Source organism: Bombina bombina, chromosome 1, assembly GCF_027579735.1.
Source record: "Bombina bombina isolate aBomBom1 chromosome 1, aBomBom1.pri, whole genome shotgun sequence".
Lineage (NCBI taxonomy): Eukaryota > Metazoa > Chordata > Amphibia > Anura > Bombinatoridae > Bombina > Bombina bombina.
This window is the reverse complement of record NC_069499.1, coordinates 1,507,384,480-1,507,405,567: the sequence shown is the minus strand read 5'-3', so window position 1 is coordinate 1,507,405,567 and position 21,088 is coordinate 1,507,384,480. Positions and strand designations below refer to the sequence as shown.

The 21,088-nt window shown below is 41.9% G+C and overlaps 1 protein-coding gene across 1 annotated transcript in view; it reads right to left on the bottom strand.

The window, feature by feature from the left end:
- Window positions 1-21,088, bottom strand: part of BPTF (bromodomain PHD finger transcription factor) — a 923,754-nt gene that overhangs the window by 230,940 nt on the left and 671,726 nt on the right. Inside the window, exons 19-20 of the mRNA XM_053721515.1 lie at window positions 5,218-5,397; window positions 4,969-5,123 (exon numbers count right to left, since the gene is read on the bottom strand). Of these exons, the coding sequence (XP_053577490.1) occupies window positions 4,969-5,123; window positions 5,218-5,397 (335 nt within the window). The remainder of the gene's footprint in view (window positions 1-4,968; window positions 5,124-5,217; window positions 5,398-21,088) is intronic.

Here is a 21,088-nt window from a genome sequence, read left to right as displayed (position 1 = left end):
TTCCTGTTAGAAACAACCTTAGGGAGGAACCCAGGTTTGATACGCAAAACCACCATATCAGCATGGAAAACAAGATAAGGCGAGTCACATTGTAATGCAAATAGTTCAGAAACTCTTCGAGCTGAAGAGATAGCAACTAGAAACAGAACTTTCCAAGATAGAAGCTTAATATCTATGGAATGCATGGGTTCAAACGGAACCCCCTGAAGAACTTTAAGAACTAAATTGAGACTCCATGGCAGAGCAACAGGTTTAAACACAGGCTTAATTCTAACTAAAGCCTGACAAAAAGCCCGAATGTCTGGGACATCTGCCAGATGCTTGTGCAACAGAATAGACAAAGCAGATATCTGTCCCTTTAAGGAACTAGCGGACAATCCTTTCTCCAATCCTTCTTGGAGAAAAGACAAAATCCTAGGAATCCTGATCTTACTCCATGAGTAGCCTTTGGATTCACACCAAAAAAGATATTTACGCCATATCTTATGATAGATCTTCCTGGTGACTGGCTTTCGAGCCTGAATCAAGGTATCTATGACCGACTCAGAGAAACCCCGCTTTGATAAAATCAAGCGTTCAATCTCCAAGTTGCAGAGAAATTAGATTTGGATGCTTGAAAGGACCTTGAATCAAAAGGCCCCGTCTCAGTGGCAGAGTCCATGGAGGCAGAGATGACATGTCCACCAGGTCTGCATACCAAGTCCTGCGTGGCCATGCAGGCGCTATCAAAATCACAGAAGCTCTCTCCTGTTTGATTCTGGCAATCAGACGCGGAAGGAGAGGGAATGGTGTAAACACATAAGCCAGGTTGAACGACCAGGGTACTGCTAGAGGATCTATCAGTACTGCCTGAGGATCCCTTGACCTGGATCCGTAACGAGGAAGTTTGGCGTTCTGATGAGACGCCATCAGATCCAATTCTGGTGTGCCCCACAGCTGAACCAGTTGAGCAAACTCCCCCAGATGAAAAGTCTGACGACTTAGAAAATCTGCCTCCCAGTTCTCCTCTCAGGACCTCAGGAGAAGTTGCTTGCTGCTTGTAAATGTAGGCCCTGCCCACCTCACTCGATGTTGCTGGGGCCTACACAAAACTAACAAACCCTGCCTGAAAGCCATGTGGGTTATAAACAACCCCAAAGAACACTCAAGCAAATGTCCCCTAAAACAGAAAACATTACTCCCAGACACAAAAACGTTTGTCCAAAATTCACATAACAAACTGAGTGCCCACAAAAAAATTAACCCTTTATGCAAGCTAGTAAAAACCTCTGATAACACTAGGATTACTGCTTCCCCTTCCCCTAATGGGGATAATGTCAGCCTTTCTGAGATAACACGGTCTCTGCAGAAAATATGACTGAACATACCTCATTGCTGTATAGCAAGAAACCGTTCCTCACACTGAAGTTTTCTTGTACTCCTCAGCTTCTGTGGGAACAGCAGTGGACCTTAGTTACAAATGCTAAGATCATCATCCTCCAGGCAGAAATCTTCATCTATGTCCTGCCTGAGAGTATATAGTACAACACCGGTACCATTTAAAAATAACAAACACTTGATTGAAGATAAAATAAAACTAACAGTTTAACACCTCTTCTCTTTACCCTTCCTGCTTAGAGCCAGCAAAGAGAATGACTGGGGGGTGGAGTTAAGGGGGGAGCTATATAGACAGCTCTGCTGTGGTGCTCTCTTTGCTACTTCTTGTCAGGAAGGACAAAATCCTACAAGTTAGGATGAATCCGTGGACTCGGTACATCTTGCAAAAGAAATATAAAATCAGTAAAATTTTGTGAAGCATGCAATGAGGTCCAATTAGGAGCCTTACATATCTGTTCAACTGAAGCCTCAATCTTGAAGGCCCATGAAGAAGACACTGCATGGGTGGAATGTGCAGTAATTTGGGATGGGGTGCTGGCCCGCTGCTTAATATGCCATGCAAATCACACTCCTGATCCAGAAGGAAAGAGAAACCAATAAGGAAGTTGATAGGTGAAAATTCCTTGGTAGCATGAAGATAGAGCTTCAAAGCTTTAACCACGTTCAAATAATGTAATAGCCTCTTCCTTATGAGGAGGAGGATTGGGACAAAGAGATGTGACAACAATCTCCTGATTAATTTTGTGCGTGGAAATTACCTTAGGTAAAAATCCCATCTTTGTTCGCAGAACAGCCTTATCAGCATGAAAAACAATGTAAGGAAGATCACATTGAAGAGCAGACAATTCGGAAACTCTACAAGCAGAAGAAATTGCTAACAAAAACACAACCTTCCAAGTTAGAAGCTTGACATCAATATAATTCATAGGTGTTCAAACGGAGCCTGTAGAAGAACTCGATGAATGCGGTCCTTAATATCCTTGGGGTCCAATGGAATTAGTTCAGATAAGGAATCTCACCAAAAGGTGGCAGCTCCAGCTACCACTGAGATATCTAAAGCAGAAAGGAAATTTTTGCCAACTTGAAGAAAAACCTCTCTTAGGTAGCACTCTAATTTCCTATCCATAGGATCCTTAAAGGAAGTCCTTTAGCGGACTGGAAATAGCACCTTCCATCTTAGGAATCGTATTACACACTTCTTAATTATTATCTGGGACAGGAAACATTTTCTTAAAATTGAGAAAAGGGAAAAAAGGAACCCAAAGTTTCTCCCACTCCTTGGTTATAATGTACGCCACCAATAACCACACTAGAACACTTCTGGGGTCTTTAACTTAGGTCTAAACACTATATCCAGCTTGTGCACCTGTTTTTCCTCAGCTGGTTTAGACTCAACGTAGAAAATACATCTTCCTCAGGTGTTCAATTTTAAATCTGAAATTAATTTCCTCTGAATCCTGAGCTTTCTCACCAGATGAGTTCCCCCTCAGAACTAGGCGAGGAATCTTCCTCATCAGAAAGTTGAGAATGACTGACCGCGATAGCTTCCAGCAAGCTGCTGGACTTACACCCAGAGGAGCCATGTTTATCCCTCCTCTTCCATGCAAGAGACATATCGTTTAGGGCAGCAGTAACTGCAGATTGTAATTGGGCTGCAAAGTCTTGAGGAAAAAAGCAGGCCCCAAAAGAAGTTTGAGTGACTGGATTGCAGGGTACTGCTTGTGGAATAATTCAGGCGGAAAAAAGCGCTCCAATGGCATAGTAACTCAGTGTAAAATCCCACAGGTGATAAAACCCCCTTTTGTGCAGAATACTCACAAGAGTAGCAGCACTTGTCGCAAAGTGCAAAATAGTGCAGTCTGGGTCCTTACACGCTCCCCAGCTACCTCACATCATTCACTGTCGTCAGTCAATCTATCTCCAAATCCCACAGCAAACGCCATATACCATACAGGATTAGTGACAGGCTGGATAAACAAATGAAACTTGACTTGGATATGAAATTTATTTAAAATGTGGTTAAAACCAAATAAAAGCTGGACGCACTTCGCAAGTACACCTTGCTTCCTCAAGCAGCTATTCCTATTTGTGGAATAATTTTTTGCAGTACTGGCATATCAGGGCTGATAGATATATGTGAGGCCGCAAAGTCCACAGGATTAGGGTGAACAGGGGACGGTATCACAGGCATCTTAGTATGGTTTACTTTTTAGAATGAGACTGCAGGACAGTAGTAAGGCATGAACTGCACAATAGGGCCAGTGGACACACTGTTCTCAGACTAAAAAGCATACATTTGAGTAAGAGTTGCAAGTCCAATGTCATCCTGGCTAAGGTCTGATATTGAGTCCTCCATATCTAATAGAGAGGATTACTAGGGTAATTATTTATCAAGTAAATTATCATAAGCCATGTTAGGGATGTCTCACCACCACCTGATTAGGCCACCCCTCCACTGCTGATCAGAGTACTGAATGAGCATCGGGACACAGCAAACATGAAGATACATGTACAAAGGGGCGGGAGTGGTGCCAAAAACTGCACAACATCAGCATGTCCTCTAACTCCTATCAAACAATCTCTAGTCAGGAAAATGACCAAAAGGCACCCGTTATATGCACGCCAGTAACCATGCTCGCTTAACATACAAACCCTTCTTTGTACAGACCTTTTCGCGGCACAAACTCCACTGGAATCCTTACAGCCGCCTCATGAATGCAAAAGGAAATGGTGTGCAACGTATAGCTCTTACAATTCAACATATCCGGTGCCACTTCTAAAATGTTGCCTGCTCAACCTCACTGGAGGTTTCAGTCTCATATGCATAGTGTATGCACTTATTATTACTGCCCACCTCCTCCTCTGGAGGATCCAAATAACATATCCCTTTGTGTAAATAAAGGTTGACCCCCTTTCCTACATGAATCACAGTCCACATATCCCATTTAAGCAACAATCCATGTAGGGGGGAAAGAGAGAGACAAGATCTTACCAGTCAGAAGTCTTCTTCCAGTCTAGGTCCTGCATTACACAAAACTCAGTGTAACTAACACAGTTTGTCTGTAAAAAAAGGGAGTATAGCTCCGAAGTCTGGAGGACGCATGGGAACTTCCCTACGACTTCCCTATGACCACAAGAAGCTGACACACACAAGACTCTACTAAGAGAATTACATGGCCTCTTCAGCTCCCCTGCCCTATCTTGTAGGCAACAATCCATTTGAGAATAAAATTAGATTCTTCAGCAGAGCACCTCTCTCTGCCAACCTCCATGAAACAAGGCAAAAAACTACTGGGAGGGTAGGGAAAATAGGAGGAATATGTAAAGCTTTGATGGTGGTGTCTTTGCCTCCTCCTTGTGGCCAGGTGAAGTATTTCCCATAGGTAATTAATTTGTGGACTCTCACTGCCATTAGAAAGAAAAGCAAAATGTACTTAAACAGACAATACAGTCCATACAGTTATAACTCATATAGTGATTAGATAAAGCAATAAAACCTGATTTTGACCTATACTACTGATAAGATTATCTACAGATGCATATAAAGGATGAGCACCTTTACGGATGCCTAGATAGTCAGGGAAATTGTACCTGTTGTGTTGGAGTTGTAGTACCAGACGTGCAGGGATTATTCGGCTGGATAGCAACAGTTGCTGTTCTGGGCTGAAAAGTTGTAAACGTCTGCTGAACAGCTCCTGTATTTGATGGCATGATTCCCAAAACTTTCTGCTGAACTTGTACTATACCTGGGTTTGAAGGAATTTAAGTTTAATGCACCTCACCAAAAACACAATTAATAAAATAAAATATAAATGCTTCTCTGCCACTTTGTAAAAATACCTCCTTGCGTTGCTGGCACATTTACAGCAACAATCTTGCTGTTAGCTGGCAAAGGGAGTTTGGTGATGACTTTCCCTGCCACTGTAACTGGGTTTCCGGTAATCTGCAAGGCCTGTCCTGAGCTAGCACCAGAAGTGGTTGGTGTGGCAGAAGTGGTTGGTGTGGCAGCTGTGGTTGAGGCTACAAAGGACACAACCCAGGAATTTGTTAGAATATTTTATCATCCACTCAGCTATAAGGTTAGGAATTATAGCACTGCTATCATTACCATTAGTGCTTAATAAACATTTTGTATATTGTTCCTATATTACCACCTTAATATAACTATTATCTACCATACTCTAATACTCATCATATTAAGACACTGGTGGGTTTATAGGATTGTACTTCATGAAGTGGATGGAAATCCCCCTACTTAAATTAAACCACCTCTGCCAGTCTATTTCTACAAATTTGAAGCTAGCAGTTTGGAATGTATTACTGGTTCAGACTTTTTTAGTTTGGTTTATAAATATATTTATCTTTACTGTGATGTTCCAACACTCAACCAAGGTCTATAAATTATTCTCTCTGTTTTTCAGAATAAAATTCTTATATTGCAACTAAAAAATGATATTATAGTCACCTCAGGAGCAAAAAAACATAAAAAAAAAACTATTGTTTGAGTTTTACAATTATTTACCTTAAAATAATTGAAGTTTCCAATGCCCTCCAAAAAAACAAGACATCTGCACATAAAACTGCAATTTCTATATGTTGGCCCACTTATAATTGGGTCCTCAATGACTTGAAGTACCCCTTCCATGATGAAGGTGGGACAGAAACAGCCCCCGCCCAAATATACCCGAATATAAGCAAACCTCTAACAAACTCATTATTGGTTTGATGTCTAAATGGTATAGATAAAGAATGAATCCAATATGCTATAAAGGGGGGAAGGTCAGTGGGGATCTGTAGATAATTTCTTGTTATCTTGGCCTCTCATTTGGATCCCCATTGACTTGTAGAGATTACAAAGCAGTAAACAATGTATGGGAAAAAATACAGAACAACAAAATATATGCTGCAGAAACTGTACAAAATTTATTGATAAACAACAGAGGACAAAACATTTCTTTCACATTAAGCAGCAGAGGACTGAATAATGTCAAACTTGTAATGAGTTAGAAAAAGGTATGCAGAATTTTCCAGACTGCAGGTTGACAAATCTCAGAAACAGAGGCATTAGCCTGAAAAAGCCCAAGACGAGGAGGTGGATACTGCCCTAGTTGAGTGAGCCTTAATGCGATCAGGAACTTGCTGAAGCTTATAAGCTGTGATGATACACAACAATCCAAACAGCAACAGTTTGCTTCACTGGAGCACAGCCTTTCCATTTTCCAAAGGGATTAACCAACAAACAAGGCATTTTTTCTTTAGATCTTTCCAAGTAAATACGAAGGTATCTCATCACATCAAGTGTATGAAGGTATTGACCTTCAGAAGGCTTTCTGTCTGTACAGTTGGGAAGGAAAATCTCTTCATTTATGTGAAAAGCTGACAACACTTTAGGAATAAACTACGGTACTTTATGAAGGACTACCTTGTCTTGGTGAAAAACTGTATGAAGTGAATTTGCTGAGAGAGTTTGAAGTTCAGAAACTCGTCTGGCCGAAGTAAAGAGAGGATGGAAAACGGTTTTCAAAGTAAGGTACTGCAAATTTACAGAATATTGATTCAAAAAGGGCCGAAATCAAAGCAGAAAAAAACCAAAGGTAAATCCCAAGGAGGGAACAAAAGCGCACAGGAGGTTTGACATGCAGAATAGCTTGACAAAACTATCCAATAGAACCCTCCATAGCCCGTTTAACATCAGTAATTGCAGAGATGGCTGAATCTTTAACTTTCAAGGTTGACAAACTCAGACCTTTTTGGCATCCATGAAATAAATATTCCAAAATAGCGGATGCAGGCACTTAATCAAAAACTAAATTTATGCTTACCTGATAAATTGATTTCTTCTATGGTAAGACGAGTCCACGGATTCATCCTTTACTTGTGGGATATAGTCCTCCTGCTAACAGGAAGTGGCAAAGAGCACCACAGCAGAGCTGTCTATATAGCTCCTCCCTTAGCTCCACTCCCCAGTCATTCGACCGAAGGTACAGGAAGAAAAAGGAGAAACTACAAGGTGCAGAGGTGACTGAAGTTGAAATCAAAAAAATATAATCTGCCTTAAAATGACAGGGCGGGCCGTGGACTCGTCTCAACATAGAAGAAATCAATTTATCAGGTAAGCATACATTTAGTTTTCTTCTATAAAGGTAAGACAAGTCCAGGGATTCATCCTTTACTTGTGGGATACAATACCAAAGCTACAGGACACGGATGAACGGGAGGGACAAGACAGATGGTTCAACAGAAGGCACCACTGCTTGAAGAACTTTTCTCCCAAAAATAGCCTCCGAAGAAGCAAAGGTATCAAATTTGTAAAATTTGGAAAAGGTATGAAGCGAAGACCAAGTCGCAGCCTTACAAATCTGTTCAACAGAAGCATCATTTTTAAAAGCCCATGTGAAAGCCACCGCTCTAGTAGAGTGAGCTGTAATTCCTTCAGGAGGCTGCTGTCCAGCAGTCTCGTATGCCAAACGGATGATGCTTTTCAGCCAAAAGGCAAGAGAGGTAGCCGTAGCTTTTTGACCTCTACGTTTTCCAGAATAGACAACAAATAAAGAAGAAGTTTGACGGAAATCTTTGGTCGCTTGCAAGTAAAACTTTAAAGCACGAACCACGTCCAAATTATGCAATAGACGCTCCTTCTTAGAGGAAGGATTAGGACACAGAGAAGGAACAACAATTTCCTGATTAATATTCTTATTAGTAACAACCTTAGGAAGGAATCCAGGTTTGGGGTAAGGTGGCAAAACCACCTTATCAGCATGGAAAACAAGATAAGGCGAGTTGCAATGCAATGCAGATAGTTCAGAAACTCTTCGAGCCGAAGAGATAGCAACTAAAAACAGAACTTTCCAAGATAGAAGCTTAATATCTATGGAATGCATAGGTTCAAACGGAACCCCTTGAAGAACTTTAAGAACTAAATTCAAACTCCATGGCGGAGCAACAGGTTTAAACACAGGCTTGATTCTAACTAAAGCCTGACAGAACGACTGAACGTCTGGAACATCTGCCAGACGTTTGTCCAGTAGAATTGATAAAGCAGATATCTGTCCCTTTAAGGAACTAGCTGATAGCCCCTTCTCCAATCCTTCTTGGAGAAAGGACAAAATCCTAGGAATCCTGATCTTACTTCATGAGTAGCCATTGGATTCGCACCAATAAAGATATTTACGTCATATCTTATGATAAATTTTCCTGGTGACAGGCTTTCGAGCCTGAATCAAGGTATCTATGACCGACTCCGAGAAACCCCGCTTGAATAAGATCAAGCGTTCAATCTCCAAGCAGTCAGCCGCAGAGAAACTAGATTTGGATGCTGGAACGGACCTTGAATCAGAAGGTCCTGTCTCAGTGGCAGAGTCCATGGTGGAAGAGATGACATGTCCACCAGGTCTGCATACCAAGTCCTGCGTGGCCACGCAGGTGCTATCAAAATCACTGAAGCTCTCTCCTGTTTGATTCTGGCAATCAAATGAGGAAGGAGAGGAAATGGTGGAAACACATAAGCCAGGTTGAACGACCAGGGTACTGCTAGAGCATCTATCAGTACTGCCTGAGGATCCCTTGACCTGGACCCGTAACAAGGAAGTTTGGCGTTCTGATAAGACGCCATCAGATCCAATTCTGGTGTGCCCCATTGCTGAATCAATTGTGCAAACACCTCCGGAGGGAGTTCCCACTCCTCTGGATGAAAAGTCTGACGACTTTGAAAATTCGCTTCCCAGTTCTCCACCCCTGGGATATAGATTGCTGATAGATGGCAAGCGTGAGGACTCTGCCATCAAATTATTTTGGTAACCTCTATCATCGCTAGGGAACTCTTTGTTCCCCCCTGATGATTGATATATGCTTCAGTCGTGATATTGTCCAACTGGAATGTTATGAATCTGGCCGACGCTAGCTGAGGCCACGTTCCCTTGGACAGATGATCCTGTGACAACCACCATAGAAGAGAGTCTCTGGTCTCTTGGTCCAGATATATCTGAGGAGATAAATCTGCATAATCCCCATTCCACGGTTTGAGCATGCATAGTTGCAGTGGTCTGAGATGTAAGCGAGCAAACGGAACTATGTCCATTGCCGCTACCATTAGACTGATTACCTCCATACACTGAGCCACTGACGGCCGAGGAATGGAATGAAGATCTCGGTAGATGGATAAAATTTTTGATTTCCTGATCTCCGTCAGAAAAATTTTCATGTCCACCGAATCTATCAGAGTTCCCAGGAATGGAACTCTTGTGAGAGGGATAAGTGAACTCTTTGTTACGTTCACCTTCCACCCGTGAGTTCTTCCAGATAAGGCGCCACAGCTATGCCCCGCGGCCTTAGAACCGCCAGAAGGGACCCTAGCACCTTTGTGAAAATTCTGGGAGCCGTGGAAGAGCCACACACTGGTAATGCTTGTCCAGAAAGGCGAACCTGAGGAACTGGTGATGATATTTGTGGATAGGAATGTGTAGATACGCATACTTTAAGTACACGGTGGTCATATATTGACCCTCCTGGATCATCTGCAAAATAGTCTGAATGATATCTGAATCTTGAAGGATGGAACTCTGAGGAATTTGTTTAGGATCTTGAGATCCAAAATTGGTCTGAAGGTTCCCTCTTTTTTTGGAACCACAAACAGATTGGAGTAGAACCCTTGCCCCTGTTCTGTTTTCGGAACTGGGCAGATCACTCCCATGGTATATAGGTCTTCTACACAGCGTAAGAACGCCTCTCTCTTTGTCTGGTTTACAGACAATTGAGAAAGATGGAATCTCCCCCTTGTGGGAGAATCCTTGAAATCTAGAAGATACCCCTGGGTTACGATTTCTAAAGCCCAGGAGTCCTGAACGTCTCTTGCCCAAGCCTGAGCGAAGAGTGAAAGTCTGCCCCCTACTAGATCCGGTCCTGGATCGGGGGCTACCCCTTCATGCTGTCTTGGTGGCAGCAGCAGGCTTCTTGGCCTGTTTACCGTTGTTCCAAGTCTGGTTAGGTCTCCAGACTGACTTGGATTAAGCAAAATTCCCCTCTTGCTTTGCGGCAGGGGAAGAGGTAGAGGGACCACCTTTGAAGTTTCAAAAGGAACGAAAATTATTTTGTTTGGTCCTCATCTTATTTGTCTTATTCTGAGGAAGGGTATGGCCTTTTCCTCCAGTGATGTCTGAAATGATCTCTTTCAGTTCAGGCCCGAATAGGGTCTTACCCTTGAAAGAGATGGCTAAAAGATTAGCCTTTGATGACACATCAGCAGACCAGGACTTTAGCCATAATGCTCTACGCGCTAAAATGGCAAAACCTGAATTGTTTGCCGCTAATTTTCTGACTGAGAATCATCCTGCGACATACTTTAAGTAGCTAAAATATGGTCTTTACAATTTATTGACCTTTCAGTGCATGAGGGACACATTTTAAGTGGAGGTTCTACAATGGCTTCTAAACATATTGAACATTGACTTTCCTCAATGTCAGACATGTTGAACAGGCTAGTAATGACTACAAACAAGCATGAAAACACTTTATTTAGTGAAAAAAATAATCTTAAAAAACGTTACTGCGCCTTTAAGAGAAAAAACATAATTTATGCTTACCTGATAAATTCCTTTCTCCTGTAGTGTAGTCAGTCCACGGGTCATCCATTACTTATGGGATATTAACTCCTCCCTAACAGGAAGTGCAAGAGGATCACCCAAGCAGAGCTGCTATATAGCTCCTCCCCTCTACGTCACACCCAGTCATTCGACCGAAAACCAAACGAGAAAGGAGAAACTATAGGGTGCAGTGGTGACTGGAGTATAATTTAAAATTTAGACCTGCCATAAAATACAGGGCGGGCCGTGGACTGACTACACTACAGGAGAAAGGAATTTATCAGGTAAGCATAAATTATGTTTTCTCCTGTTAAGTGTAGTCAGTCCACGGGTCATCCATTACTTATGGGATACCAATACGAAAGCTAAAGTACACGGATGACGGGAGGGACAGGCAGGATCTTTACACGGAAGGAACCACTGCCTGAAGAACCTTTCTCCCAAAAACAGCCTCAGAAGAAGCAAAAGTGTCAAATTTGTAAAATTTGTAAAAAGTATGAAGAGAAGACCAAGTTGCAGCCTTGCAAATCTGTTCAACAGAGGCCTCATTCTTAAAGGCCCACGTGGAAGCCACAGCTCTCGTAGAATGAGCTGTAATTCTTTCAGGAGGCTGCTGTCCAGCAGTCTCATAGGCTAAACGTATTATGCTACGAAGCCAAAAAGAGAGAGGTAGCAGATGCTTTTTGACCTCTCCTCTGTCCAGGATAAACGACAAACAGGGAAGAAGTTTGGCGAAAATCTTTAGTTGCCTGTAAATAAAATTTCAGGGCACGGACTACGTCTAGATTGTGCAGAAGTCGTTCCTTCTTTGAAGAAGGGTTAGGGCACAATGATGGAACAACAATCTCTTGATTGATATTCTTGATAGTGACTACCTTAGGTAAGAACCCAGGTTTAGTACGCAGAACTACCTTGTCTGAATGAAAAATCAGATAAGGAGAATCACAATGTAATGCCGATAACTCAGAGACTCTACGAGCCGAGGAAATAGCCATTAAAAACAGAACTTTCCAAGATAATAGCTTGATATCAATGGAATGAAGGGGTTCAAACGGAACACCCTGTAAAACGTTAAGAACTAAGTTTAAGCTCCACGGTGGAGCAACAGTCTTAAACACAGGCTTAATCCTGGCCAAAGCCTGACAAAAAGCCTGAACGTCTGGAACTTCTGACAGACGTTTGTGTAAAAGGATGGACAGAGCTGAGATCTGTCCCTTTAAAGAACTTGCAGATAAACCCCTTTTCTAAACCTTCTTGTAGAAAAGACAATATCCTAGGAATCCTAACCTTACTCCATGAGTAACTCTTGGATTCGCACCAGTGTAAATATTTACGCCATATCTTATGGTAAATTTTCCTGGTAACAGGTTTCCTAGCCTGTATTAAGGTATCAATTACTGACTCCGAAAATCCACGCTTTGATAAAATCAAGCGTTCAATCTCCATGCAGTCAGCTTCAGAGAAATTAGATTTTGATGTTTGAAAGGACCCTGAATTAGAAGGTCCTGTCTCAGAGGCAGCGACCAAGGTGGACAGGATGACATGTCCACTAGATCTGCATACCAGGTCCTGCGTGGCCACGCCGGCGCTATTAGAATCACCGATGCTTTCTCCTGTTTGATCCTGGCAATCAATCGAGGAAGCATCGGGAAGGGTGGAAACACATAAGCCATCTTGAAGGTCCAAGGTGCTGTCAGAGCATCTATCAGGACCGCTCCCGGGTCCCTGGACCTGGACCCGTAACAAGGAAGCTTGGCGTTCTGGCGAGAGGCCATGAGATCCATATCTGGTTTGCCCCAACGTCGAAGTATTTGGGCAAAGACCTCCGGATGAAGTTCCCACTCCCCCGGATGAAAAGTCTGGCGACTTAGGAAATCCGCCTCCCAGTTCTCCACGCCTGGGATGTGGATCGCTGACAGGTGGCAAGAGTGAGACTCTGCCCAGCGAATTATCTTTGAAACTTCCATCATCGCTAGGGAACTCCTTGTCCCTCCCTGATGGTTGATGTAAGCCACAGTCGTGATGTTGTCCGACTGAAACCTGATGAACCTCAGAGTTGCTAACTGAGGCCAAGCCAGAAGAGCATTTAAAACTGCTCTCAATTCCAGAATGTTTATTGGAAGAAGACTCTCCTCCTGAGTCCATGATCCCTGAGCCTTCAGGGAATTCCAGACAGCGCCCCAACCTAGTAGGCTGGCGTCTGTTGTTACAATTGTCCAGTCTGGCCTGCTGAAGGGCATCCCTCTGGACAGATGTGGCCGAGAAAACCACCATAGAAGAGAATCTCTGGTCTCTTGATCCAGATTCAGCATAGGGGACAAATCTGAGTAATCCCCATTCCACTGACTTAGCATGCACAATTGCAGCGGTCTGAGATGTAGGCGTGCAAAAGGTACTATGTCCATTGCCGCTACCATTAAGCCGATTACCTCCATGCATTGAGCCACTGACGGGTGTGGAATGGAATGAAGGATCCGGCAAGCATTTAGAAGTTTTGTTAACCTGTCCTCTGTCAGGTAAATCTTCATTTCTACAGAATCTATGAGAGTCCCTAAGAAGGGAACTCTTGTGAATGGCAATAGAGAACTCTTTTCTTCGTTTACTTTCCACCCATGTGACCTTAGAAATGCCAGTACTAACTCTGTATGAGACTTGGCAGTTTGGAAACTTGACGCTTGTATCAGAATGTCGTCTAGGTACGGAGCTACCGATATTCCTCGCGGTCTTAGTACCGCCAGAAGAGAACCCAGAACCTTTGTAAAGATTCTTGGAGCCGTAGCTAACCCGAAGGGAAGAGCTACAAACTGGTAATGCCTGTCTAGGAAGGCAAACCTTAGATACCGGTAATGATCCTTGTGAATCGGTATGTGAAGGTAGGCATCCTTTAAATCCACTGTGGTCATGTACTGACCCCTTTGGATCATGGGTAAGATTGTCCGAATAGTTTCCATTTTGAACGATGGAACTCTTAGGAATTTGTTTAGGATCTTTAAATCCAATATTGGTCTGAAGGTTCCTTCTTTCTTGGGAACCACAAACAGATTTGAGTAAAACCCTTGTCCGTGTTCCGACCGCGGAACCGGATGGATCACTCCCATCAGTAAAAGATCTTGTACACAGCGTAGAAACGCCTCTTTCTTTATCTGGTTTGTTGACAACCTTGAAAGATGAAATCTCCTTGTGGAGGAGAAGCTTTGAAGTCCAGAAGATATCCCTGAGATATGATCTCCAACGCCCAGGGATCCTGGACATCTCTTGCCCAAGCCTGGGCGAAGAGAGAGAGTCTGCCCCCCACTAGATCCGTTTCCGGATCGGGGGCCCTCACTTCATGCTGTCTTAGGGGCAGCAGCAGGTTTTCTGGCCTGCTTGCCCTTGTTCCAGGTCTGGTTAGGTTTCCAGCCTTGTCTGTAGCGAGCAACAGTTCCTTCCTGTTTTGGAGCCAAGGAAGTTGATGCTGCTCCTGCCTTGAAGTTACGAAAGGCACGAAAATTAGACTGTCTAGCCCTTGGTTTGGCTCTGTCTTGAGGCAGGGCATGGCCCTTACCTCCCGTAATGTCAGCGATAATTTCTTTCAAACCTGGCCCGAATAATGACTGCCCCTTGAAAGGTATGTTAAGCAATTTAGATTTAGAAGTCACATCAGCTGACCAGGATTTTAGCCACAGCGCTCTGCGCGCCTGAATGGCGAATCCGGAATTCTTAGCCGTAAGTTTAGTTAAGTGTACTACGGCATCAGAAATAAATGAATTAGCTAGCTTAAGGGTTTTTAAGCTTGTGTGTACTCTCATCCAATAAAGCTGTGTCAAGGGTCTCTTCCAGAGACTCAAACCAAAATGCCGCCGCAGCCGTGACAGGCGCAATGCATGCAAGGGGTTGCAATATAAAACCTTGTTGAACAAACATTTTCTTAAGGTAACCCTCTAACTTTTTATCCATTGGATCTGAAAAGGCACAGCTATCCTCCACCGGGATAGTGGTACGCTTAGCTAAAGTAGAAACTGCTCCCTCCACCTTAGGGACCGTTTGCCATAAGTCCCGTGTGGTGGCGTCTATTGGAAACATTTTTCTGAATATAGGAGGGGGTGAGAAAGGCACACCGGGTCTATCCCACTCCTTAGTAACAATTTCAGTAAGTCTCTTAGGTATAGGAAAAACGTCAGTACACGTTGGTACCGCAAAATATTTATCCAACCTACATATTTTCTCTGGGATTGCAACCGTGTTACAATCATTCAGAGCCGCTAACACCTCCCCTAGTAATACACGGAGGTTTTCCAGCTGAAATTTGAAATGTCTGAATCCAGTTTATTTGGATCAGATCCGTCACCCACAGAATGAAGCTCTCCGTCTTCATGTTCTGCAATTTGTGACGCAGTATCAGACATGGCCCTAGCATTATCAGCGCACTCTGTTCTCACCCCAGAGTGGTCTCGTTTACCCCTAAGTTCTGGCAATTTAGATAAAACTTCAGTCATAACATTAGCCATGTCTTGTAAAGTGATTTGTAATGGCCGCCCTGATGTACTTGGCGTTACAATATCACGCACCTCCTGAGCGGGAGATGCAGGTACTGACACGTGAGGCAAGTTAGTCGGCATAACTTTCCCCTCGTTCTCTGGTGAATTTTGCTTAACTTGTACAGATTGGCTTTTATTTAAAGTAGCATCAATGCAATTAGTACATAAATTTCTATTGGGCTCCACCTTGGCCTTTGAACATATTGCACAAAGAGATTCCTCTGTGTCAGACATGTTTAAACAAACTAGCAATTAGACTAGCAAGCTTGGAAAATACTTTTCAAATGAATTTACAAGCAATATAAAAAACGTTACTGTGCCTTTAAGAAGCACACAAAAAAACTGTCACTTTGATATAACAATGAACCGGTTTAGTTATAGCAATCAATTTTTCATATGAAATGCATTAATTTAGCAAAGGATAGCACCCATCAGCAAATGGATTAATAACCCCTTAATACTAAAAAACGATTGACAAATCAAATAAATACGTTTTTATCACAGTCAAAGCACAGTCTCACAGGTCTGCTGTTAGTGATTACCTCCCTCAAACTAGTTTTGGAGACCCCTGAGCTCTGTAGAGACGTCCTGGATCATGCAGGGAGAATAAGGAAGACTGTGACTGAATTTTTAATGCATAGTAAAAGCGCCAAAATAGGCCCCTCCCACTCATAATACAGCAGTGGGGAAGCTCAGTAAACTTATTTTATTCAAAATAAACGACAGCCAAGTGGAAAATAATGCCCATAAATTTTCACCAAGTACCTCAGAGAGAAAAACGATTAACCTGCCAGTAAACGTTTTAAATATATGAAATAATAATAAAAGCCTGTTGCTAGTCGCTATCACTGCAGAAAGGCTATAAGTTATATGTATATCGTATTTTCTTAGTGAAGTGCCATTCCCCAGAAATACTTTAGTGCCAACATACATACATAACAGCCTGATACCAGTTGCTACTACTGCATTTAAGGCTGTACTTACATTATATTGGTATTAGCAGTATTTTCTCAGTCAATTCCATTCCTTAGAAAATAATATACTGCAACATACCCTGCCCGCTGTCCCCTGTTCTGAAGTTACCTCGCTCCTCAGAATGGCCAAGAACAGCAAATGGATCTTAGTTACGTCCGCTAAGATCATACACAAACTCAGGTAGATTCTTCTTGTAATACTGCCTGAGAAGAAACAACACACGGTGCTGTTTAAAACAACAAACTTTTGATTGAAGTAATAGAAAACTAAATTTAATAACCACACTCCTCTCACACATCCTATCTATTAGTTAGGTGCAAGAGAATGACTGGGTGTGACATAGAGGGGAGGAGCTATATAGCAGCTCTGCTTGGATGATCCTCTTGCACTTCCTGTTAGGGAGGAGTTAATATCCCATAAGTAATGGATGACCCGTGGACTGACTACACTTAACAGGAGAAAAAGCATAAAATACAAACTAACATGGATCCATGAAAGCTGACAATGATTAATAAAATTTAAGACAATATAAAAACAACATATGAAAGATTCAATATACAATCAATAAAAACAACAGTATATTAATAGCTGATGAGAATCAAATTATGTAAGCTAAACTGTGTAGAGTTCTGATGTGGTGCACGTTGTTGTGAGATAGGAAGGGGGTATCTTTCCGCCCTTTGGTTTTCGGTTGGTTATAGGAAAATAGTGGTGAGATCGTGTAGGGGAAATAGAATGTGATTCCTATGTGATTCCTATGAGTGAGGTATGATTTACTTAAAAACAGACATTGTGTGACATCAAAAATGAATATAAAACAAGAATAAGAAAAAATAGTGTGCGTAGTTAAAATGTCAATAATTCAAATTCAATAATGAAAACGTACTGGCTCCAGATAAAAAAGTTAGTTAGTGTCCAAATGAACCAAATATAAAATGGTGTTCTTCAAATATAAAAGTTGAAAAAATGTGAAAAAACTGCAGTCTTGAGAAAGGCCTGATACGGGCCGAAACGCGTAGACACTGGTAAGCCTTATTTCTATTTTTCCACACTGCTATACAACCTACACTATTTGTATTTTCTTTTTTAGGAGGAGATCGTCACACCCCAAGTCCTATTAGCAACATACACCGTAGCGGTGATCACTACTATCAAGTCACACAGCAGACACTGCCTGTGGTGGACATTGCACATACTCTATCTTTTTATCTTTTTACCCTTTTGAGACTATCACTTTGGATTGATTATTGATTTTTTTGAGCTTCTGTTTTTCGTTTTGTTTTTTTGGATACCATCACTTTTTTCACATTTTTTCAACTTTTATATTTGAAGAACACCATTTTATATTTGGTTCATTTGGACACTAACTAACTTTTTTATCTGGAGCCAGTACGTTTTCATTATTGAATTTGAATTATTGACATTTTAACTACGCACACTATTTTTTCTTATTCTTGTTTTATATTCATTTTTGATGTCACACAATGTCTGTTTTTAAGTAAATCAGAACATCATACCTCACTCATAGGAATCACATAGGAATCACATTCTATTTCCCCTACACGATCTCACCACTATTTTCCTATAACCAACCGAAAACCAAAGGGCGGAAAGATACCCCCTTCCTATCTCACAACAACGTGCACCACATCAGAACTCTACACAGTTTAGCTTACATAATTTGATTCTCATCAGCTATTAATATACTGTTGTTTTTATTGATTGTATATTGAATCTTTCATATGTTGTTTTTATATTGTCTTAAATTTTATTAATCATTGTCAGCTTTCATGGATCCATGTTAGTTTGTATTTTATGTTATTTTTGTAATTAAATTAATTTTTAATCAGATCAGCTGCTTCACCTCGATTGTTTAGTACCCGCCTCCTTTTGGTAGGCGCCTGGGCTTTCTCCCCAATAAGTTTAGCTCTCGGTGTCGGCTAGGTGCACCTTACCCCGGGCTGAGGTACATAGTAGGCGCTTTCTCCACTCGTTACTCTAGAAAAAAAGCATACACGTTCTGCAAAACAGCCTAAACATACACCAAATTTTTCAAAATTTTGTATGTAGCCACAATATAGGTAGTTAAGATTGCACAACAAAATTTCTTAACAATTAACCCCTTAATTTGCAAACCGGATCGAAAATAGGCCCAGATCCGGAAAAAAACCATCTCAGCACCTTGCCACAGCCCTGCTGTGGCCCTACCTGCCCTCAGGGATCGAAAATGTGGGGTAAAAGCTTCGATTTGGCCCAAAACATACACCAGGGCCCTCAGGAGTTAGAGCTTGCTGATCAAACTAACTGCGCATCTGAGGCGCGAAAATAGGCCCTGCCCATCTCACTCGATGTCTCCACAGCCTTACAGAACCGCACCAGAGCGGTTATAACTAGCCATGTGGGTTCTGAGACTCAAAAGTTAAGCCATGTGTGCCCTTAATAAAGCTGCCCAAAACGTTATTGCCCACAAAAACGTTAAAGCACTCCCCAGTCAAAAAACGTTGGCTCCCAAATATTTGCAATTCAGTGTCAACCATATTTGTAATTGGCCCCATATGCAAGCTAAGTAATGCCCTTCTTTTAGCTCTAGGATTACTGTTTACCCTTACACTTCTGGGTATAATGTGAGCCTTTCTGAAATACACAGTCTCTCCAGAAAAATATGACTGAACATACCTCATTGCTGCATAGCATGAAACCGTTCCTCACACTAAAGTTTCCTGTACTCCTCAGCCTCTGTGGGAACAGCAATGAATCTTAGTTACAAATGCTAAGATCATCCTCCTCCAGGCAGCAGTCTTCATCCATCTGCTGTCTGAGAGTAAATAGTACACACCGGTACCATTTAAAATAACAAACTCTTGCTTGAAGAAATTAAAAACTAATATTTTATCACCTCTTTCACTTTACCCTTCCTAGTACTTAGAGTAGACAAAGAGAATAACTGGGGGGTGGAGCTAAGGGAGGAGCTATATAGAAAGCTCTGCTGTGGTGCTCTTTGCCACTTCCTGTTAGCAGCAGGACTATATCCCACAAGTAAAGGATGAATCCGTGGACTCGTCTTACCTTTATAGAAGAAAGAGAGTTTTCGATCTTTACACCAGGTACAAAAAGTATTCCAAACTTTATATTAAAGTGAAGTAGAAGGCTTCCTAGTAAGGAGCATAAAATCTAAAAGGGTCTCTGAAAGCCCTAACTTCCAGCAGTGTTCAGCATCCATACCCTGAGGGAAAGAGATTGAGGATCTGGATGAAACACTGGCCCTTGACAAAAGAGATCCAGAAAAACTGCAAGATTTCTTGGAGGATCCACGGCCAGTTTGAGTAGCAGAGGAAACCAAGGCCTTCTGGGCCACCAAAGTAGAACTGCAATGACTCTTGCCTTGTCTGAAGTTTTTATTAAGATCCCCTGAGATAAGGAAGGAAACACACATCCTAAAAATGTGTGTTCAGCCTGGCATAACGCATATGTTGCCTGGAAATTTCCGGATAGAGACTGCTTAAAGAAGCAATAAGGTCTTCTTCTGGCTGGCCCATACTTAGAATATAGTCTGTAAACACTGAAGGATTTAACTGCCATTCTCCCTGAAGAATAAAATGCCTGCACTGCAATGATGAAAGCCAAATTTTCTTGAGCCCATAAAAACATAAATGTTGCTTCCTGGAGAAGGGAAACACTTCTTATACCCCCCCCCCCCACTTGATGATTTACATAAGCTAAGGCCATTACACTATCTGAAATAACTTTGATGTATTGCTTTTTGAAAGGTTAGAAGAGTCAAACAAATGGCCCTTAATTCCAAAAGATTGGAAGGAAAAGAAGACTCTCTTACTGACCACTTTCCTTGAGCATACCTTCCTTATAAGGTAGAACCCCAGCCTAAGGAACTTACGTCTGTAGTAAGAATCAACAAATCTGGATCTTGAGGAAAACTTCCTTTCAAAAATATTTGTGTCACCAATCCAGGGAAACACTTAACTTCTCTTTAGACAACAACTTTGTGGCTTGAACAGACAGTATATATACACATACAAAAAGAGAAGCACTCTATCTCATGAACGAACAGCAGCTTAGTAGCTTGTTCTATAGTGATTTACCACCTGGGAGCAGCTACTTTTAGCTGAATTATGCTTTTCAAAGAGATGATCTCTCCTGAAGTATATCAGTCTTATCACCCTAACAAGCTCAGTCCAGACGCAAAATACCAGGCAACCTCAAACTATAATTTGGGCCATGTCAGAGAGGTGTAGACACATTGGACAAGAAGTTCATGTCTGATTTCCCCAATAACTAAAATACATACAGAAAGTGAAACCATCTGCCAGGAACGGACAGTAAAGTCAAAATTAAATATTTATGATTCAGGTAGAGCATACAATATTAAACAACTTTCCACTGTACTTCTATTATAAATTTTTACTTAGTTCTCTTCGTATTCTTTCCAGAAGAGTCATTCTAGGTAAGCTCAAGAGCTTGCATGTCCTTGTAGCCATCTGTCAGCGGTGTTTGCAACTATGTGTAACTTTGCTAAAAACATTGCTGCAAACTCTGCTACAATAGAGTGTCTGTAGAATTCTACGGCAGCAGTGCTATAAACATTGCTGCAAACACTGCGCCAGACACGTTCACGCTCCTAGGATT